The 16,917-nt window shown below is 32.3% G+C and overlaps 2 protein-coding genes across 4 annotated transcripts; one reads left to right on the top strand and one right to left on the bottom strand.

Annotated features, from left to right (window-relative positions):
- Positions 1 to 740: 740 nt before the first annotated feature.
- Positions 741 to 7,190, bottom strand: eif2s2 (eukaryotic translation initiation factor 2, subunit 2 beta). Its single transcript, XM_055214123.2, has 9 exons — positions 7,031 to 7,190; positions 5,989 to 6,166; positions 5,661 to 5,767; positions 5,330 to 5,456; positions 5,055 to 5,155; positions 4,804 to 4,952; positions 4,559 to 4,615; positions 2,302 to 2,387; positions 741 to 1,465 (listed from the first exon to the last, which is right to left on the bottom strand). Exons 1-9 carry the CDS (start codon positions 7,043 to 7,045, stop codon positions 1,290 to 1,292), a joined length of 996 nt encoding a protein of 331 aa, XP_055070098.1. The 5' UTR covers positions 7,046 to 7,190; the 3' UTR covers positions 741 to 1,289.
- A 5,562-nt stretch (positions 7,191 to 12,752) lies between these two features.
- On the top strand, positions 12,753 to 15,640 carry asip1 (agouti signaling protein 1). Of its 3 annotated transcripts, XM_073870454.1 has the most exons (5): positions 13,011 to 13,060; positions 13,193 to 13,215; positions 13,566 to 13,739; positions 13,911 to 13,960; positions 15,105 to 15,640. In XM_073870454.1, the coding sequence occupies exons 3-5, from the start codon at positions 13,580 to 13,582 to the stop codon at positions 15,270 to 15,272; spliced, it is 378 nt and encodes a 125-aa protein (XP_073726555.1). In that variant the 5' UTR covers positions 13,011 to 13,060; positions 13,193 to 13,215; positions 13,566 to 13,579; the 3' UTR covers positions 15,273 to 15,640. The 3 variants fall into 3 exon arrangements, with proteins under 3 accessions (XP_055069911.2, XP_055069910.2, XP_073726555.1); XM_055213936.2 differs by lacking the exons at positions 13,011 to 13,060; positions 13,193 to 13,215 and adding an exon at positions 12,753 to 12,943; XM_055213935.2 differs by lacking the exon at positions 13,193 to 13,215 and having other exon boundaries at positions 12,904 to 13,060.
- Positions 15,641 to 16,917: the final 1,277 nt, after the last annotated feature.

The raw sequence follows: 16,917 nt of genomic DNA, 5'->3' as shown, positions 1-16,917 counted from the left end.
GAGTAACACATGCGCATGAATACACGGGAACATTCATGTTTAGCTTCTTCCATTTTCTAATCATTGCTCCAACAGTGGACCTTTTTTCACCAAAGCTGCTTGGCAATTTCCCGGTAAAAATTGTGGAGGTGTACAATTTTGTCTCTAGTGTCTTTGGACAGCTCAGGTCTTGGCCATGTTAGTAGTTGGATTTTTACTGATTGTATGTGGTGGACAGGTGTCTTTATGCAGCTAACAACCTCAAACAGGTGCATCTAATTTAGGATAATAAATGGAGCGGAGGTGGACATTTTAAAGGCAGACTAACAGGTCTTTAAGGGTCAAAAATCTAGCTGATAGGCAGGTGTTCAAATTAGTGCTGGGCAAAGATTAATCGCGATTAATCGCATACAAAATAAAAGTGATAATTGGTATAATATATGAGTGTGTGCTGTGTCTAATTATTATGTATAAATATATACACACACATATTCATGTATGTATTTAAGAAACATTTACATGTTTATATATATTTATTTATATTTTTATATAATCTATATTAAATATAAATTTAAAAAATGACATATAAATAAAACAATTCTGAGGTTAAATATACATAATAATTAGACACAGTACACGCACATTTATTATGCAAAAATCACTTTTATTTTGTATGCGATTAATCGCGATTAATCTTTGCCCAGCACTAGTTCAAATACTTAGTTAAAAAATAAATAGTTAAAAAATCATACATTGTAATGTCTGGATTTTTTTTTATTAGATTAAGTCTCTCACAGTGGACATGCACCTACGATGACAATTTCAGACCCCTCCATAATTTCTAAGTGGGAGAACTAGCAGCGGTTTCCATTATTTTACAGCATGGCCTCGTTTTCAATCCAATCCAATCTGTTTAAAAAATAAAAGCGATATTTTTTCCAGAAATGTACAGAATACGTGTTTGTCCAGCTGGTATGCATTTTATTCATTCAGGGTTTTTTTTCTAAAGACAATACAGCATGATTCACAAACAGTTTATTCATACACGGCTTCACAGCACTGCGGGAGCTTCTCATCCAGAGCCAACAAATCTTTTAGTAAATTTTCCACGTGCATAGACATTTCTATACCTCAAAGAAATGTAATTTGCCATTTGAATAGCCAAAATGTAGTGATGAAAACGTGGGACTCTCTGATGATCCGACAGATCCCGGTGGATCCTGCACGATTTGAGTAGATTTGAGCAGTTTGACTGAAACGCAGGTGTTCAGACGGGCCGTAAAAGGTGGCGGAGGGTGAAGTAAGAGGCGTTAGTTGGCTTTGGCACGCAGCTGCGCTCTCTTGCCCGTCACGGCCTGGAAACCAGTCTTGATGCTGGCGACCGAACAGCGAGAATGACACGTCTCGCACTGTAGGAAATACAAACGCGTGTCTTTCTGCAAGATCGTGTCAGGAGACCGACACGTGTGGCATGTCACATACTCCTCTGAAAAAAGAAAACACACAGGTTTGAATGTTTACATGTACATTTTTACATTTAAAGGAAACCACTATATAAATCAATAATATTAGTCAGTATTTTAAAGGTGCTGTGTGTAAATTTTAGCGGCATCTAGTGGTGAGGTTGTGAATTGCAACCAATGGCTTAGTCCACTGCTCACCCCTGGCTTTTGAAACGCATAGAGAAGCTACGGTAGCCGCAACCGGACAAACATGTCATCGTAGGAGAAAACTTGATAAAAAAATTTCCGTTAAGGGTTTCAAAATGGTGACTTCCGTGTAAGGGGACCCTCGTGTATGTAAATAAAAAAGGTCTCGTTCTAAGATAATAAACACATAACGGTTCATTATGAAAGGTCTTTTTACACCACTGATAATGTAGTTTTGTATATTATTTTGCATTTCTGTCAAAAGATCCTTCTAAAAATTACACACTGTACCTTTAAATCTAGATGCAATAGCATTCGCAAAAAATATATATTTTTAAAGTTTCGAGTTAAACAGATCTTATTAAATAAGAACAAATCAACCTTGTTTTTGTTTTTTACCAGGTACTGGATCATGAAAAGTGGTCTCTATATGACAGGTTGATAGGAAAGATTAAAAAACTGCTTGATGATGTCGGCCAAAAGTAAATCTGTTTCAATTTGGTGGACTAAGTAATTACACTTTGTTGAAAGAAAAGACATCTTGTCTTCTCAGAAATTAAGATAAAGATAAGAGCAAGATTCAAATGTGCAGAATGACATGTACCTATAAATCATTCTTAATGATAACAGGAATAAAATGCCGATTTCTGAGTTTAATCCAATAAACACTCACTAATATATCGTCGTAAGACATTTTCTATCTGTTTCTGCTGGAATCTGCCTTTGATGACAAGCTGATTATTTCCATCTATGGACCCGCTGAAAATTAAAAAACAATTCATGATAAATACAAACATAACTGTAAAAACAATAAAACTGTCCAATTTGTATATTGAAGTACTTTGTTAACTGAATTCTTAAAGGGATAGTTCACCCAAAAATGAAAATTCTGTCATCATTTACTCATCCTCATGTTGTTCTAAACCTGTATGAAAAAATATATTTTGATAAACGATGGTAACCACACAGTTGATGGTACCCACTGACTTCCATAGTATTTGTTTATCCTACTATGGAAGTCAATGGGTACCACAATGGGATGTCTGGTTAACATCATTTATCAAAATATCTTTTGTGTTTAACAGAAGAAAGAAACTCATACAGTTTAGAATAACTTGAGGGGAAGTAAATAATGACAAAATTTAATTTTTTGGGTGACCTATCCCTTTAAACTAGATCGTCTTTTAAGTCTTGTGATTCATAAATATGAAGATTATTCTTTGAACATCTTTCAAAACATCTGACAGGCCTGTTTCACACCGATTATGATTATGTCCCATTTAAGAATGTTTGTAACAAAACAGATCTGGGGCACCATTGACTTACAATAATAAAACGTTACTATGAAAGTGAATGAACTGATGTGTTTTGTTGCAAACATTCTTTAAAAAATAAAAATCTTCCTTTGTGCCTAAAGTAATTTATACAAGTTTGGAATAACTTGAAGAGGAGTAAATGATGCCAAATTTGTTTTTGTTTTTTGGTGAACTATCCCTTTAAGCTATTAAGCTATTGTCTTTTTATGCACGTCTATCAAAAACATCTGAAAACTATTATGAAAACTACACCAATTATGTTAGCAGCACATTAAAAATTTATTTACATTTAAAAATGTTTTAACAAAGCAAAACTGGGGCACCATTGACTTCGATAGTAGGAAAAGAATCATATTATGGAAGTGACTGGTGCCCTTGTTTCATTCTTCAAAAAATCTTCCTTTTTGTTTATCAGAAGAAAGTAATTTAGACAGGGTTGAAATAACTTGAGGTGAGAGTAAATGACAAAACGTTCATTTTTGGGTGAACTGTCCCTTTAAGCTAGATTGTCTTTAAAGCCATATAAGATTCATATAACTATGAGGATTATCCTTTGAAGGTCTTTCAAAACATCTGACATGCCTGTTTCACACCGATCATGTTAGCAGCAAATTTAAGAATGTTTGTAACAAACCAGATCTGGGGCACCATTGACTTCCAATAATAAAATAATACTATAAAAGTGAATGGTGCCTCTGATCTGTTTAGTTACAAACAAAAAATCTCCTTTGTGCTTAAAGTAATTTATACAGGTTTGGAATCACTTGAGAGGGAGTAAATGATGACTGAATTGTCATTTAAGGATGAACTGTCCCTTTAAGCTAGATTTTCTTTATAGCAGGGGTCTCCAACCTTTTTGTGAGCAAGGGCTACAACAATGGATAAAACACTTTTTTAATTATATTGTCTATAAAAAAAATTATTTTACTTGTTGATTTATTTAATTTTATTTGTTTATTTGTTTTATCATTATTTAAAATGTTAACATACATAAATGAAGCCAAAAATTATGTCATAAATAAATATTAAAATTGGGGCTAGTAATAGAATGTGCTTTGGCGGGCAACTAGATTAGTTTTGAATGTCTTTCAAAACATATGAAAACGTTCAAAACAGGCCGGTTTCACGCCAATCATGTTAGCAGCACATTTATTTACATTTAAGAATGTTTGTAACAAGCAAAATTGGGGCACCATTGACTTCTATAGTAGGACACAATAATACTATTTAAGTGACTGGTGTCCTTGATCCGTTTCATTCTTCAAAAATATACCTTTGTATTTAGCCAAAGAAAGTAATTTATACAGGTTGACAGAAAAAAAGACATAATTTACATTTTTTGGGTGAACTATCCCTTTAAGTGAATTTGTGCAGATATAACCAATTACAAAAATTCATGAACGTGAATTGAAAACAATTGCAGAAATTGAAAATTCACTTTTAGGTTTCAGTCAGAGGGCTTAAACTAGACAAATAAACCAGACACTGGGACAATATTTGATAAGGGTTAACAAAAATAACCCTTTCAGTGGTGTTCCCCAAAAACCAAAAATTACCTTTTCACATACAGATTGCATTACATGCATGCAAAGAACAAAAACAATATAAACTCACCATGTACCCAACTCAGCCAGCAAAAAAGCCAAAAGATGTTTTGGCTGTCGATGCAACCTGACAAAATGAAAAGGGTTAAGGAACAATCAAATATCTAAATCACTGGCCAAACTGTTCCTGAAATGCTTAAGAAAATAAAAATGAGCATCAAACATACTGTATATTGCAAAATGCATAATAGTTTACTTCAAACAAGTGCTTGATGTCCTCTTATGACAATACTGGCATCTATAGTTTGAACTTACAGCTTGCAGATGTCTGTGAAGTTTACAAAGGATGTCTTTTTTGTGCCGACCCTGACCACCTGAGGAGGCTTCATCACAAACTTCCTCTTTTCTCCTGCGATCATGTCTGGATTTTTTTCCCGCATGATGTTAAAGACTCTGTTTAGAAGCTTAGACACAATGTTTGCAAATGTTCAGTCATACACTTAAAGTCACTGCATTACCGTTGGCTAAACCAGAATTGCAATCAACATACAATATTTAGGTTTTACCTCATCATACGTGTAATCTCTTTCGGATCCTGCCCACGCGGGGCCCATCTGTATGCTGAATGTGATGTCATCTGTATTTTTATTGTCATCATCTTCAACACCTTTTAAACAAAATGCATGTTTCATTTAGGAAAAAAGTACTTTCAGATTGACGTTGTGCATTTCCACCATCAGTTCTCATTGCGAAACCTGACCGATCCGTTTCTTTTTCAATGAAATCAGGCCTAAAACGCTCCATGCTCAGAATCGTTCATCCTGTAAGTTCATGCACCTACCATCTTCTTTGTTCAGACTGTCTATATCCTCTTGGAAATCTTTAACTTTTCTTTTCGGTTTCTTAGCCGGCAGCATCAAGTCATCGTCCTCTAGCGTTTCTGATGGCTCGGTTTCGATCTTCAGCTCCTTTGGAAATTTTGAATGTATTTAGTTTACAAATTTAGTTTACATGTGCGTGCGTGTGTGCATCGAACGAAAAAAAAGGCAACTTTTTACCAAGAAAACCGAAGCCACTGACAGATCGCATGTTTTCGTGGTCAAAACATCTTGCAAAGAAAAACAATTATGGTAGTAAAGACAATAGATAACGAGTGCAAACGATCTACTGACCTTCATCCCTTCTTCAAGCTCAGCGTCAAAGATCTTTTCTTTTTTGGACTTCTTTTTCTTTTTCTTCTGGTTAAAGAAGTTCAAGTCATCCAGGTCATCTGATGGTTCTGGACCACAAAGGTGTTATGTCACACAAGTCGTAATTCATTTAAAGATCTGTTAACCCTATAAAATATATCGCTTGGCATTGACATTTATATTTTTGCAACATTACCCACTAACAAAAGTTTGAAAATGGGATCACGAAAAACAGCCGCCTCAATTAGATTTTTTATGCATTTTACAAAATGATGTTCCTTTAGATGGAGAAGAGCCGAATGCTGTTTACCTTTCTTCCTCCCCTCTTCTTCATCGACTTCAATCTCTTTCTCTTCTCCTATATCGCCCTCCGTCTCTTTCGTCTCCGGCTGCTGCTGTCCTTCTTCTCCTTCACCACCATCTTCTTCAACCATGAAAGGCTTCTTCTTTTTCTTCTTCTTCTTGGTCATATTTGGGTCAAATATCATCTGGAAGAGCGACAAAATGAACAATAAAACAAAAATGCTGGCTGTCAAGAGATGTCAAAAAAATTTAAACAATGGTGGAAAGCAATTATCACCTAATGAGAAGTCAATATTAAAGATTTCACGGTACAGAATATTCTTTACACTATGTAGGTTTGGATCACACATAATAATAGTTACAATATGGTGCATTATAGTAATATTTTTTGGGGGGAAATTGTGGAGCGATGGTATCAAAAGGTAATATACACAGTATGGTGCTAAATGCTTTTAAAATTAAAATCCAAGGGACTTCAAATAACAATGTAAAACATGGTATTAGCACGGTACCATGCTCAAAAACTACAGCAACATATTAAAAGAAATATGGTACCATCTAAAAAAAACTTATTAGTATCAAGTCCAAAAACCATGGATGTACCATTCCAAATATGTACTATGATAACTATAATAGATTGATAAACTATAGTTCACTGTGGTATATTTTAAAATTTACTATGGTATGGTTGAAAAACTCTATAGGATCTAGGAATTTTACTACGGTTTAATAAAGTAAAATACTAAAGCATATTACAGTATTATATGTAGGTATGCATATGATACCATACATATGGTAAATCATGAATACATAAAAGAAACAATGTCAAGGTATTATTATGGCACTGGCAGTGAGTAAAACACAAGACGTTTAGTGTTTGGCTAGTTGACAGGCAAGAAATAATGTAGAAACTACGAGCAAGTGCACATGTGTTTGATGCACAGCCTGCCCTGTTCTAGTAACGTTAGGCCCAATTGTCCTTCTCATTTGACTCTCTAAATTAAGCCTTATTCAAATATAATCTTGCAAAACAACGATTGCTATCTTACCTCGTCTCCTGACATGTTTTCGGTTGGTTGTTAAAACGTCAGAAGAAAAAATAAGCTCTACAATCGATTATATTTTACGCTGCAGCTTTCTTCTCTCCGCGAGCCGGGTCAGGCCAGGTGCGCATGCGCAGTAGATTAGTCGAAGCGCAGAGCATGACGGAAGTTGTAGTTTTTTGTCCGTATTGTCGTATGGATATCACGTTTCGGTAAATTATTGGAGCTCATAAGATAAAATCCCTCGTGTTGACACAAGCTTGAGAGGACAAATTTGTGTGTTGAAAGAAATACGATCCTTATAAAACCGTGTTTAAATTTATTTCAAAATGCAGGGTTTTGGGAGGTGTATACTTGCCTAAGTGTATAATCGCTATAAGGTGGTTTCAATGTTTCTTAAATTCCTTCTAAAGGTGAACTAGGCCTGAACCCTTATATATAATCTGTTTAAAATTGTAGCGGTTGCCCCTTTGCTACTTTTGCTCCATGGAGGTCCTTCACATTGCTATCATATTGCATAAAGCAATAAGTCAAAATAATAACATGTAATATGTATGTAATTTTCACATTTTATTCAAAAACCCCTATAACACATACAATGATTTTGTTTTTCACATACTAATTCCCACCATCTGTTGAATTCACAACTTGATTGCAACATGTTTTACATTAAATTACATTACTGTGTTTCAAAGCATTGAATAAAAAAAACATTACTGTGTCAGAAACAACCTATGCACATAAAATCTAAAAGAAAACTATAACAGCTCTTATGTGCAATAAGAATATGTATGTAAGAATAAAAAAATTCAAAGCTTAAAATCTTTAAAAAACAAAACAATAAAAAATTATTTTAAAAAGTATTTTAGATGTATGCCTATACTGAAGAAAGCAGTAAAGCATGTTTCCCTTCTCCATACTGCATTTGTTAGTTCAACATTATTTTCACAGCGAAAGTGCGTTGTGCAATAAGCCATAAAAGTCTTTTTTTACTGGGCTATATAAAAATATATAAATTTAGTCTTACTTTTAAAGGTTACATGACAACCTTTCCAGGGCATTTTAAAGTACATAAAAAAGTAAGTGTATGTACATTAGTATATTTGACATTTGACATCCAAACACTATCTGAGGTAAAACTACAAATATAGACTACCCTTTTTAAGTTTATGTATATAATATTAAACCTGATAAAACAGACTAAAATAGAAACTAATAATAAAAACAATAAAAATCTGGTTGACAGTGAACAGCGCTGCTGTGGAGTTCAAGGGCACTCATGACAGACAGTTTTCCAGATCTTAGATTTATAAACTGGTCTGTGATTTTTTTTGAAACAGGATTGAATCATGGCTTTGAACCCAAATCTAAGATGTTGAAATCAAAGGTTTCTTTATTCATAGTGTTACCAAACTACATAATAGCTTCAACTATCTGCTTAAAAATGGAAACACATGTACATCTTGGTTTATTTCATGCCCGTTTTTACCCTTATTTTTCTGTTGTGTGGAAAATATATTTTATTCCCGTACAGTCGTCTACGTAAATAAATCTTGTGGGAGAAAGAAACAAGAAATGATTTGTTCAAAAAGGCTCATATTTTGAACCTTTCATATTTTTGTGGTATGTGCCATTGACAAATGAGGAAAATTATGTAAACTATGTTTGTTTTTCTTTCAATCTTGTTTTTCTTTCAATCTTGGTTTATTGTTGTGAAGCATAAAGGCTAAAACTTATTTTATTAAATTTAATATAAAATAGGATTTCACAATAATACATGTGCTATACGTTTTCATTAATAGTGAAATATGAATCAGTTTATTGCATCAGACAAATGCTAATGCTTATAAAACAAGTTACCTAAACCAACCTTATTGTTAAATCCTAAAAAAACCTAAAGCAATGTTTTGTTGTAAAACATTCACAGTGAATCCTGTGTGAGGATTTTAAAACGGTTATAGTAAAAAGATTCAGGTCTAACCTGGGGGGACAGCCGGGGGGTTAGATGACTCCTTAGGTGGGTTTAAGATATAACATTACAATTTTTATGTTTCCTTCTGTTTTCCTGATTATTTAAATTGCACACTTTTAGCAAATTAACAATAAATTTATCCTCAGGTTAAAGACAAATTTGTTAATGACAAAATTGTTTAATATTTAGTTAATGGATATTTTAAATAAAAGGAATCTGAAATTAAACTCATCTCCCTGTTGACATGACTGATTTAACAAAAAATTTTAAGGCAGCAAAGTTTTTTTTACAGTGCAATGTATCTTACATTGCCTTTGCGACTGTAAAGTTTAATTAAATTGAATTGGATAAAGTGTCACGCGACAAGCTTCATGATGCATTAAAAAATAATACACTGTAAAAATGATATCAAATAAAAAAATATTTTATGTTACTTTAACTTAAAAAATTAAGTTACACACTTTTTAAAGTTATGTCAACTTATCAAAAGTTGTTCAACTTCATGCTGCATTTTTTTACAGTGTGCAATAAAAAAGTATTTTTTTAAAGTCATTTTTAAATGCTACTAGATTGTTTACATATAATTTCCTTTCAATTAGACCATTTAAAAAAATCCTAAACAGTTTTAGGTGGAAATTCACTTCCCAGACTCTGTTCCCGCGTTCCCCCCATTTTCAGCCTCGGGTCTAACAAAATGTTCAGCCAAATAAATCTTGGTCTACATTAGTGAACAGTTAGATTTGTGATAATGTGCAGATCAGTTTACACATCTGTGTCAGGCTCAACAATCTGCCAAATAACAAATAAATATGAAATGTGTTCCAGCATTGAGGTTTGGAGTCAAAAACACTATGAATAATGCTAACACAAATTACTATTAAACACAAAAATACTATAGAGAAAATTAGATGTGCAAAATAGTAAAAGTGTAGTGTAGTAGTGCTGAAAATTTCTTATTGTGCGTTTTTGTAAATTGTGCCATTAGACATAAAATGCTTTACGAAACGCATAATATAATGTAATTTGTTAAATGACTTTGTTGTTGGCATTATCACAAGCTTTAAAACACACCATAAAGGTGCATAAAAGCATTTACCAAGCGAAATGCTTGAACTTTCAGCTCCAAAATGGTGCTGGTGTTAAGACCAGTAGAGCATCTGAGAAACACATGCTTCTTTAGCTTATCCAGGCCCTGTCAAACCCATAACAACTCATTTAAGTCTGTCTCTTCATCTTGCTTGATTCAAAGGCTCCTTAAATGCCCTAAGGTCAATGTTCGTCACTCACTCGGTCCATTTTTCAGTTTGCTGTTCCTCGGCTTTGATTTTACAACAGTTCTCAGCTCTGGCAGAGAAGAGCAAACAATGGACGTAATTACCTAATGTACACGCATACTTGGGTTTCGGATTTCTGAACGCAACCCTATCGCATCGTGCCTGTCAGTGACACACATCGACTTCATTTTAGACGACTTTAGTTGATGAGACGAATGTGACATACATTCATCATCTGACAAAATCAAGTAAATCCAATGAACCCTATACGCAAAGATGCCAGAAAAGGACTTTTTACGTAGAGATAAATCAACTTGCAGGGATTACATCTGTAAGAATAGTTAATCTAGACACACTGATAAAATGCAATTTAGTCAAAACAGAAGCTTTTTATCCCTTCAAAACATTTGCACGATTATAACTAATGTGTTTTTGTGTATATATATATATTTGGTGCTGGGCAAAGATTAATCGCAATTAATCGCATACAAAATAAAAGTGATTTTTTTGCATAATATATGAGTGTGTACGTTATGTAATTATTATGTATATATAAATACACACACATTCATGTATGTATTTAAGAAACACTAACATATGTGTATATATTTATTTTAGTGCTGGGCAAAGATTAATCGCGATTAATCGCATACAAAATAAAAGTGATTTTTGGCATAATATATAAGTATGTGCTGTGTGTAATTATTATGTATAAATAAATACACACACACTCATGTATGTATTTAAGAAACATTTACATATTTATATATATTTATTTATATTTTTATATATTCTATATTTAAAAAAAACAAAAACAATTATATATAAGTAAAACAATTCTGAAATGAATATATGAATGTGTGTGTGGTTAAATATACACAATAATTAGACACAGTACACGCACATATATTATGCAAAAAAATCACCTTTATTTTGTATGCGATCAATCGCGATTAATCTTTGCCCAGCACTAATTTATTTATATCTTTATATATTCTATATGATGTGTAAATAAATAAAAATTATATATAAATAAAACAATTCTGAAATGTATATATGTATGTGTGTGTGGTTAAATATACATAATAATTACACACAGTACACACACATATATTATGCAAAAAAGTCACTTTTATTTTATATGCGATTAATCTTTGCCCAGCCACATATAATAGGTTATCTTTTGCAAAATCTTTCTTTGCACGATTGCTCACATTATATATATATATATATATATATATATATATATATATATATATATATATATATATATATATATTAGTGAGCATATATATATATATATATATATATATATATATATATATATATATATATATATATATATATATATATATATATATATATATAATGTGAGCAATCGTGCAAAGAAAGATTTTGCAAAAGATAACCTATAGACTTAACAACATAGACATAATATTATGAAGGGCAATGACATCATCCCAGCAAAGTGAAATGGAAGTTGCTGAAAATGTTTATTTTATTCTGTCTTCAATGTTTAGGTTATCAATTAGTCTAGATTTTGACACATAAAACAACATTGGGTATGTGGGTGGGCTCATCAGCCCAAGTTGATATGAAATCAACTCATTGTTTATTGTACACCATCAGTTCACATTGAATCTATTTATAACATCTGGGCTTTATTTCTAAAAATGCATATATTATTTGTGAATGTGCAGAAATAAAATGTTTACCAATTTGTGATTTTATCAACGCTTTTACGATTTCCAAAGGTAAAATTAAATTGTCAAATCTAATTCAATATGTGAAGTTTAAGCCAAGGACCTTAAAGTGTAAATCTAACAAAGTTTGAGAAATGAGCTTGTCAAATGTCCAAACGTTATACTTTTGCATTAGTAGTTTCATTTCAAAGCAAGCTATGAAATTGATGTTAGCGTCATCTGCTGGTTATCATTACTTGGAAACTCAATTGTTTAAAAATAAAGATGTCACTATTTTTTGTACTGTCAATTGTGAAACTGTTACTAAAATTGATTGAACCCAAGAGTTTTTTAGTGGATGCCCCTCAGAGCAACCACAGGTGTAATTCATCATCTTATACATGAAATGTATGCAAATACATTTTCCTTTCAAACAGTATTTTTATTTTTTATTTTAAACGAACAAATGTCCATGCTTAAAAAGTCATACATTTTTAGAGAAGGCTGGGTAAAGTGTCAATATATTGTGACGTCTATACACACTATACACAGAAATAAAGGTACAAAAGTTGTCACTGGGACAGTACTCTTTCAAAAAGGTACACCTTCGTACCCAAAGAGTGCATATTAGTACTTTAAAGGTATGTATTGGCAGTTCAAAGATACATATTTGTACCTAAATGGGACATATCAGGACCTTTTTAAAATGAGGATTCCGCCCAAGTGACAACATTGTACCTTTATTTTTGACAGTGTATGCACACAAGCACATTTATCTCCCCTCTCACCCACATTTGACAAAATACTCGAACTTGCTCACTCTTTTCTCATCGTAGGTCCGCCCCTGCTTAATTTTAGCATTTGGCCCCTGTCTGAATTTCCTGACTACAAAAGTCTGTCTGACATTTTTGTCTCAGTCTCAGCAGGGGAGCCGGAAAATCTCAAGCACCTATACAAAGAGAAAGCAGGGGCCCGGTACTCACCAGGACAGGTCAGTCTGTTAAACCCCAACACTGACTCCTGAAGATAACCATGGGTAGTTTGGCTTTTGAATGCACCAAGGATATAAAGAAAACACACGATTGTCAGAGAAAGGAGGTTGAAAATGGTGAGAAACTGTTTCAAATGATCAAATGAAGTATTTACAGGATTTGGGACTTTTACCTGTAAATTTTGTAAGCGCTCACAATTAGTACATGTTTACAAGCTGCTTGACTGTTTTTTTTTTTATTATTAATAGGATTTGCAGACACATTCTTGAAGGTTAAGACTTGAATTATTACAGGAAGGTAGCAGGGTTCTGTTTATTTGGCTTACTACAAAAATATGTACTGTACAGATGTCCACCAGAGAAGTGGCTTTGTGCAAAATCAAGAAATTTTACTATCAACTACCATTGAAGTGTATTATGCATGCTTTGGTATTTGTGTTTTTCTTTTTAAAGAAAAATCTAGCTTCTATATACACAACATACAAACTCTTTTTATGCATTGCTTCTTTTGTTATTTCCATTTTGAGCTTCATTCTTTGCTTTATGTGCAACATAAATCTGAGTGTGAAATGTGTGCGTAAATCTTTTGGTTTATGATCTTTTGAACCATTGTTTTGTGCAGGGTAAAATCATATTATGAATCCGTCGTTGTTGCTGTGCTGTTTGGTGATATGTTTAGCCTGCTGTGTAAACGTACATACACACATGGTTATGGAGAACCAACACATCTCCAGTCAAACAACCATCAGCGTATATCAAACAAACCAAACAGATACACCGCCTGTGCTTATTGTTGGTAAGACATTCTTCTCTCAAGCACGTGTAAAGTTTACAAAGTGTACAAAACAATTAAATCCTTTTTCTTAGAATCAGATTTGATAGGTTGATTGACTTCATTTGCATGATTTCTTATTTTCTTTCATTAATAAATACATTCAATTTAAATACTTCTTTATGCTCTTTAAAGGGCTGTCAACACCTAAGAAGAATAAGAAATCAGAAAAGAAACCGAAAAAGGTTTGTAAATTTATACAATTCATGATAATTTGATAATATGTCTGAGACAAATAAATTATGTAATTCAAATAAATAAATAATTCCATTATTTTAGTGAGAGATTTTATACCATTTATTGTGATTTTAAATATGTTTGAAATGTATATGCATTTAATTAAAATGATTGTAGAAAAAAAACATTTTACATATTACATTTGGTTGTTCTGCGCTCTTAAAAATTACGTTTTTTCACAGCGATTGCCATGGAAGAACCTTTTTTGGTTCCTCAAAAAACCTTCTTTAACCATTTCTTTTATAAACTTTTAATATTCTTTTTCACTTTAAATAGCCTTTTGTGAAACAGAAAGGATGTAAAAGATGCTTTAAATGACCATTTAGAAAGAAAAGGTTCTTCTATGGCATCATGAAGCACATTTATTTTTTAAGAGTGTGTTTGTCTCAAACTTTAATGCAATAGAAACACTTTACAATAATATCTAATTAATTCAAGTTAATAGCTAACATGATCTGAGCAACACATTTTTACAGCATTTATTCAACTTTATTAATTTTAAGTGCATTCTTTATGTTTATTGATGTTATTCATACCTAAACAGATATTACATTAAATTTTAATATGTATTAAAATTAACGTATTTAAAAAATTAGTTTATTGTTGGTTCATATTAACTAATGTAGTACACTCTAAAAAAAGGATGTGTTCATTTTTTACACATTGTTTTGTTTTATGCTATTTAACACGTTATGTGTTGATATTGTGTTCAAATTAATAAAAGGGACATCACAAGATGTGTTTAAGCAACACAAGATGTGTTAAAACAACACAATATGTGTTGTTCCAATAATAACACAGAGATGTGCTTAAACATTAAATATGTTGTTCTTAACTAGACACAAGCTTGTGTTTTTACCGTATTAAGAGTGTAGTTAACTGATTTTAACAAACAGTGTTACAAATCTTACCAATAAATAATAATTTATTCGTCTACTATTTATTAATGTAATTTAAAAAGTAGGCATTTTAGATTTACCATACCACAGCCTGCAGATACAGAAAACAAGAAACGTGTGGGATTTTGTAAACTAACAATTATCTTTTGTGATCAAATTGTACAGTTAAATATTTGTTGTTTATAACTTTCAGAACAAATACAGCACCCGTGTAAAGAAACCCCCGCCGCCGGCGAACTGCGTCCAGCTGTGGGAAAGCTGCAAGGGTCCGAGCGCAGTCTGTTGCGATCCCTGCGCCTTCTGCTACTGCCGACTGTTTAAAACCGTCTGCTACTGCCGCATGGGTTACCCCAAATGCTGAAAACTGCCACATGGAGAAACAACCGGGCTTATTTCAACACCCCTTCCATAAAGGCTTATTTTGTAAACGAAAAACTGGATTATCTCTGCACTACTTTTACATAATCGCAACAACTCCGATTAATCGGATGCTTCCGGCGGAATATTCCGAAGATGACCGACGTATTATTTTATGTGCTTTTACATTTATTTTAAATTAATTATTTTCACATTTCAGTGAAAGCTTTGTAAATTATCTAGCTGTCCGAACGATTGTGAGTGAATATTAATGTTTATATGAGCTATAAGCACTTTACAAGTATGTGTATAACGCAAGCTGCTACAAGACATGTTGTATAAATTAAAAACAAAATAAAAAATTAAATATTAACCTGTTAATCTAATTGAATTGTATAATGTTTCAATGTTTTCAGTTGAATTGGATTATACATATTTATAAATATTTCTGAGATATTTTTAATCACAAAGAGCTTTATATTAAATGTCATTTTCTGTTTTCGCTAGGCAAGGACACAGAAAAAGATATAGTTTACCTTGGGGCATGTTGTCACATAGAGTAAGATGTCACAATGGGAGTCTGCCTTTAACAAATGAACACTTTATTATCACTTTACATTTTTATTATCACTTTATATTTTTATTATCACTTTACATTATCACATTATTATGCCATTTAATGTAAACAATTTCCAAAAGACAAAATATAAAAAGTAAAAAACAAAAATTGATGTATGGGAAAGAATAAGAAAACGTGACATGCTCACGTTCAAAACCGGCAAAACATGACATTTTCACGTTGGTCCATACGTGAAATAGTCACGTTTTTGCGTGATATAGGGTTGGAATAAATACCTACATCAAACTTTTATCAAACGAAAACTACAACAAAGAAAATATATTGGACAGCTTCCCTATACCTGATATAAAAAATGCTATTCATATAAAATATAAATTATATATATAAATTATATATATAAATAAATAAATAAATAATATATATATATATATATATATATATATATATATATATATATATATTATTTATTTATTTACTTATTTATATATAATGTATTACATATACTAGTCAACATTTAACGTGGATCAAAAAGGTTTATCAAAGTTGTCCTAAGACAAGAATGGGTATTATGGATTGGTTTTATGTAAACTATATATTTATTTATAAGCTGCAAAAATAAAGTTAACTTTCCAGTGTCCCGAAAGCAGGTTTTCTCTTCCACATGAGAGGATCTATCTCAAGAATAAGCCAGCAAGTGAATCCCAGCCAAGAAATGAGAAAGATGAGACAACTGCGAAGGCCTTCCTGACAGAAAAAATTAAGCAATTTAGTAAATTTGGACTTTTATGTCAAAAATTACTCGATATTAGCCAAAGGAATATTTTTAAATACCACTCTTTCTATTTCTACTCACACGAGTATTGCCCATAAAGCCAAATCTGTATTGTTTTGTTTCTTGACACGATGTCTTACAGGTCTTGCTTTAAAGACAATGATTATGCAAAGCAAGATCAAAGTGTAAGGACACCAGTTTTAGCACAACTCAAATCATTAGTGCCATATAAACATGGACCATGTTGGTCCAGCACAGGTAATAAAACATGCATTCAAAAGCGCACGCAAACACACA

The sequence above is a fragment of the Misgurnus anguillicaudatus genome, chromosome 8, assembly GCF_027580225.2.
Source record: "Misgurnus anguillicaudatus chromosome 8, ASM2758022v2, whole genome shotgun sequence".
NCBI classification, from domain to species: domain Eukaryota; kingdom Metazoa; phylum Chordata; class Actinopteri; order Cypriniformes; family Cobitidae; genus Misgurnus; species Misgurnus anguillicaudatus.
The sequence above is the reverse complement of the archived record's forward strand: the minus strand, read 5'-3'. Positions and strand labels throughout refer to the sequence as shown.